Source organism: Perkinsus marinus (genome assembly GCF_000006405.1).
Source record: "Perkinsus marinus ATCC 50983 genomic scaffold scf_1104296944404, whole genome shotgun sequence".
Taxonomy (NCBI): domain Eukaryota; phylum Perkinsozoa; order Perkinsida; family Perkinsidae; genus Perkinsus; species Perkinsus marinus.
Window position 1 is genome coordinate 93,210 of NW_003211409.1, and position 6,000 is coordinate 99,209.

The following is a 6,000-nucleotide window of genomic DNA, read 5'->3' on the forward strand; positions in this document are numbered from 1 at the left end:
ACGGGTGACTGCACTCACGTCTGTGACTTACAATATTATGGGTTTTGTTATTCCCTCGGTGGAAACTCCACTTCTTGTCAATCTGTATTGGATCATGAGGAACGTTAATTCCGACAGTGCACTCCGTTGCTCACTTGATCCGCGTGCCACGCGAAGATTGATGACTCAAGACACTTGATGACAAATGCAACTCAACATAACCAAGAACAGAACCTTTTGTGACGATATGAGAGTGGGGATCCAATCTAGGAGAGTATAGCCTTCTTGATGAGATAGGAGGCATCAGCTGATAAGCGCGTGACAATAGTGAAATAAATAAGTGGATAACAACCTATCGGCTGCAAATTGTAACCCGGCGGGTTACCCAACACTAGTTCAACCCGCAATGCTGTGTTGGGTTGTTAGGTCATATCGTAGCGCGAGAAGTAGATAAAGATTCCGTCGCCTGAGAACGGAAATTGGAGGGCGCTGCGGATCCCAGGAACCACATCGACATCCACGTGTGTTGAGAAGGTGGTTCCTACGAACGAGCTCCGGAATATTCCCGGTAGCATCATGCTACTAGCATGCAAGTACTCCGAGAATGTCTCTGAAACATTCCGCTTAAACACCATTGAGCGACATTCGAATTTTGATTTGACAACTGCAACAAAATCTGACAACGTTTTCCAATGAGCGACTCTCTGAGATGACGACATCCGAGTCGGATGTTGGAGTCAGGGTCGGATGATCCGACTCTGAACATTTCATGGGGCGTGGAGTCGAACATCATCGAAGTTTTGAAACATAACCTCATGCCAAATGTCGGAACGGGATCAAGGTTTTCAAGATCTTTCTCTCCGAGACTCTCGGATATTTGGAGGCCGATATACCTCTCGATCTTAGAGGCTCATTATTCAAGCGTCCTAGTCTCAATCACGAAGAAAAGGTCACCTATTGGGCTGCCGGAATCGCGTATTCTTGACAAAGCGTCCCCAATATTTGCCTACAAAGAGTGCGCACAGTGTGCGCCGCACACGGAACGTCCTTGGAGCTCAGCCCGAGCTGCTCAGACCCAGCAACGTCCCTAGAATGATTTTAGTAAAATCTTTCTGGAGCTTGTTGATTGAAAGAAATTTCGTGAGGAACGCTCTTAAGGGCGCATTCAGCCGGGTCTATTCAACAGTTGTTCATATGTTGCTTCAACATCCTATACGAGTGCTAAATAAGCTTACTTAATATCTCAACGAATCCTGAGCTCCTATAGAGCCCAATCGCCTCCACATTGTCATTTTGTACTACCAGATACATAGCGACCACATTCGGCTCAGTTCTACCGATCTGAGGGATACGAATAGATCAAACTGAATTGATATGGAGTAAGTTCCTGGACATGGGAATCCAATGGGCTCAGAACAAGCGAGACCAGAATTCCCATGGTGCTCCAGTGACATTCAGAATAGTCAACCCGAGTGAGTGAAGGATTACTATGATATGATCTCCTCAAGTTGATGAATAATATTATGGATGACTTACCTCTGGGAAAGCCGTCGATAAAAGCTTTCTCGCAATTCCTTTCCTACGCCAACTCAAGGCTACTGCAACCTGAAGATCTTGACGTCAACTCTTCGCCGCTGCCGAGCGAATTTGGCAGGTTGACCCTACCAGGTAGGGCTTACGTGATCTATATAGCCGATGATTCCATTGGGTTTCTTCTTGCTCGGTTCCGGCCTGTAGAAAAGAAATGTCGCAAGGATAACAGAGAACCTCATTTTGGAGAGTTTATACTCCATTTGGGTAATGTTGGAGTGCTAACACGACGAATTCCACCCACATCGCGGCTTCGATAGCTTCCTCAACCCTTCCTGGTATATAAAAAGCGGGGATAGTCATCTCAATTACGCCGACGACAGTCTGAAACAAAGATTATACTTACATAACTGACGTTCTAGACTTGACAGTCTCGAGTAATTCCCTGGTCCAGAATCCTGGATCAAGATTCATGGAGCCTAGTCCACAGTCCTAAATGCTCAGGATAGAAGATATCTTCAAAGACAAATGAATACGGCTCGAAGGATGGATAGACCTATCGAACTTGGCAGTTGAATTCACATTTATTTTTCTCACCAACCAAGGCGATTGAGATGCTCAATTTGAGACCAGCCCTACCCGAGTTCCACTTGCAACGGCGACCCAGCATGAGCTCCAATTACAGGTAATGGGCATCACGTTCTTCACAAGTTTCAGGTCATCACCACGTTGGTAAGCGCGATAGTCCACGTCATTGAGCGAGCGCGGCGCAGGTTGCTCCAGCAGCGAGTGAGGCACGACTTGCTGCGGATGAGCTCTCGCCGCTGCAAAGAGGATCAGGCCAAATAATGAATAAGCGAGCATCTTTCTATATATCAGACAGCGTCTCGTATCTAACATTTTAACAGATCTCTGAGCTTAGACTGCTCTCACGAATACATAGCTCGAACTTCGAGCTTAGACTGCTCTCACGAATACATAGCTCGAACTTCGAGCTTAGACTGCTCTCACGAATACATAGCTCGAACTTCGAGCTTAGACTGCTTTCACGAATACATAGCTCGAACTTCGAGCTATGTCACACGAGATGTGACCCCATGGGTGACCTGACGCGAGGGGTTTGAGCCACTCATCCGTTTTTTCTATTTGTATTCGACAGCAATAATCTACTTATCCCACAGCGGTGTTGAAGATGAGTTCAAGTGGAACTACAACACTATCTTACCACACCTCCGCCATCCTCCCATAGCGTATGACCCCTATAATATAGGGCCTATATCGATTACTGTGTTGTGCTGGTTGTGTATTCGTACAGAACCCAAGTCAAGGTAGTGCGCTTAGTGTTGTTGTCCTGTGGTCATAGTATTGGTTGCTCTAGCTCGAGTTCCGTGTTGTGTTGTTCTCAGACTTCATCAACTGATACCGCGACAGTAGGTATTCGCGTATTTACGTGTATCACGGTGGTGACTTCTGTTCACACCAGCTACGGGCTGAGATCGCCTCTTGCTTACCACTGCCCAGGATTTAAATATCCTGCTACTGGTCGCGTGGATGTGGTAGGGTGGTTCGGCGCTAGCCGACCCTAGAAGTACTGGTGTGGGGAAGGCACCGAGGGGCACAGGTGACTCTCACGCGCCGTGAGACTGCAGGGTATGGGCTCTTTCTTTGAACCACCCTCTATCATCACACGTTGGAAGTAAACCCAGGCTTGAGGATCAAGCCTTGAGCTCACACTGTGAGCCTTACAGTCAGGGATGACAGGGGTCTGAGAGCTGACCGACAACTACACCGAGAGCCCAGCCGATGCGAACGTCTTGGTCAACATCGATTTCGAGAACTTGGAGAAGCCGGATAACGATACCCTAATCGGCGAGGTCGTCGCCGGATTCGAGCCTGGTGAAGCTCTCGATATAAGCATCCCGTAATATCGAAAGCATCCCCGCTGAGAAAGTGTAGCGTACTCATCCAAAATAGGTTGAAGAGGGCGTCCGGACTTTTTGCGACCAGAAATGAGCCAGCGGTGGCTATAAGCTGGACGAAGATAAGATGGTGGTGAATCGTGCCCAGAATTTAACTCCTGGTGTGAACTTGGATATCATGTCAGATGTTAGAGAAAATAGCAGTTCTAAACCTATAAAAACCTCTATCTGTCACATGCGCGGCTCTAGGTGCTCGTTTGAGTGCTTTTAATACACATTCGAAAATTGCAGCGCACTGGGAGCGTCCCTATATTGAATATCGAATATAATATATTCGATTGAATGAGAATGCTGGAGTGCCAACACAATCAATCCCACTCACATCGGGGCTTCGATCGCTTCCTTAGCCTCCTATGGTGCGCAACCAGCGGAAATAAATCTCTCCACTATTGAGTCCACCAGAGGTTCACCTGTTCGGTGGTTCTCTGCCAGCTTGTACACCCAGAGTAGAACCGCCGTCCACGCTACCAGTGATACCAGCAGCCTCCTCTGCTTCACGCTTATTGGCAGCAGCCTCACGACGAGCCCTCACCTAGGTGATGACTAATACATACTTCTCTCCACAGTGAGCGTTCATAACCCTACCTCGGCCAGACGTCGAGCTTGAGCTTTGAATTCTGAGGTCTCACCCTTAGCCTGCTTCTCAAGATAGGCCTTATGAGCCTGAGATAGCACCACCACTCGACATGGTGCCCAGCTCTGCCTCCCACCGCCTCCTTAGCAGCTGCCTCTCGCTCACGTCGAGTTGGCTGATGCTTCTGATCCGCTCCAATAGGTGCAATATCGTCATCAGAGTCGATCCTAGTGCCCCCAGTGTAGGCCAGTATTAACAAGAGTTATGCCCACCTTTCCTTAGCCATGGTCTTCACCTCCGGTGCCCTCTTCGAGTGAGCTGCTACGGGAGCGGTAGTAGGCTCATCGTCATCGGACGACGACCCCTCCTCAACTAGCTGCTGCTCTTGACGACGTTTGATCTAAACATGTGATTCATATGATATTAAGTCCCTCTCTGAATGCAAGTCGTTGCTTACCTGCTCTACATCCCGGTTCCTTCGAGCAATAGCATCAAAGTCGTCCTCTTCTACATATTTCTTGCCGCTCCTGGTGCCACGACCACCTCCACGATGGTCTACCTTATTCCTAGAGCGCTGATCCCGACCTGGCGTTACCAAGCCAAGCAAGGCATGTACAGGGATGATTGTATCCTAAAACGAAATATTGTGTTTGTTTCTGTGCCAGTTGTCTCCTTGGCTATTGCTCCGTGTCGCAGTGCATATCTTAGCCTAGCGTCAAGTGAGCCTACTATTGATTATATTGATAGATAAGTTCTTCCTACAAGTCCTCTAGTTGTGACGTTCCCTCAATGGGAGATAAGGAAGGCGTACCGACCCTCAACACTTATATTATGAATTTCTCATTCCCATGGTGGGAACTCCCCTCCTTGTCATTCTGTATTGGATCACGAGGAACGTTAATTCCGACAGTGCGCTCCGTTGATCACTTGACCCGCGTGCCACGCGAAGATTGGTGACTCAAGACACTTGATGACAAATGCAACTCAACATAACCAAGAGCAGAACCCTTTGTGACGATATGAGAGAGGGGATCCAATCTAGGAGAGCATAGCCTTCTTGATGAGATAGGAGGCATCAGCTGATAAGCGCGTGACAATAGTGAAATGAACCCTTTGTGACGATATGAGAGAGGGGATCCAATCTAGGAGAGCATAGCCTTCTTGATGAGATAGGAGGCATCAGCTGATAAGCGCGTGACAAAAGTGAAATAAATAAGTGGATAACAACCTATCGGCTGCAAATTGTAACCCGGCGGGTTACCCAACACTAGTTCAACCCGCAATGCTGTGTTGGGTTGTTAGGTCATATCGTAGCGCGAGAAGTAGATAAAGGATCCGTCGCCTGAGAACGGAAATTGGAACCACTGCGGATCCCAGGAACCACATCGACATCCACATGTGTTGAGAAGATGGCTCCTACGAACGAGCTCCGGAATATTCCCGGTAGCATCATGCTACTAGCATGCAAGGGCTCCGGGAACGTCTCTGAAACATTCCGCTCAAACACCATTGAATGACTTTCGAATTTTGATTTGACAACTGTAACAAAATGTGACAACGTTTTCCACTGAGCGACTCTCTGAGATGACGACATCCGACCCTAAACATTTTATGGGGCGTGGAATCGAACATCATCGAAGTTTTGAAAAATATAACCTCATGGCAAATGTCGGAACGGGATGAAATTTTCAAGATCTTTCTTTTCGTGTACCCGAGACTCTCGGGTATTTGCAAGCCAATATACCTCTCGAGCCTAGAGGCTCATTATTCAAGCATCCTAGTCTCAATCACAAAGAAAAGGTCACCTATTGGGCTGCCGGAAGCGCGTATTCTTGACAAAGCGTTCCCAATATTTGCTTACAAAGAGTGCGCACACGGAACGTCCTTGGAGCTCAGCCCGAGCTGCTCAGAGTCTGACCCAGAGTAGCGACATTGCTG

General features: G+C 47.9%; 1 protein-coding gene across 1 annotated transcript in view; it reads right to left on the reverse strand.

Annotated features, from left to right (window-relative positions):
• Positions 1–3,894: 3,894 nt before the first annotated feature.
• The window catches only part of Pmar_PMAR001040 (28 kDa heat- and acid-stable phosphoprotein, putative), a gene marked incomplete at both ends in the record, with an annotated part of 2,935 nt that continues 829 nt past the window's right edge, over positions 3,895–6,000 (reverse strand). The window contains 5 exons of the mRNA XM_002780402.1: positions 3,895–4,020; positions 4,074–4,151; positions 4,199–4,289; positions 4,335–4,462; positions 4,520–4,693. Coding sequence (XP_002780448.1) covers positions 3,895–4,020; positions 4,074–4,151; positions 4,199–4,289; positions 4,335–4,462; positions 4,520–4,693 — 597 coding nt within the window. The remainder of the gene's footprint in view (positions 4,021–4,073; positions 4,152–4,198; positions 4,290–4,334; positions 4,463–4,519; positions 4,694–6,000) is intronic.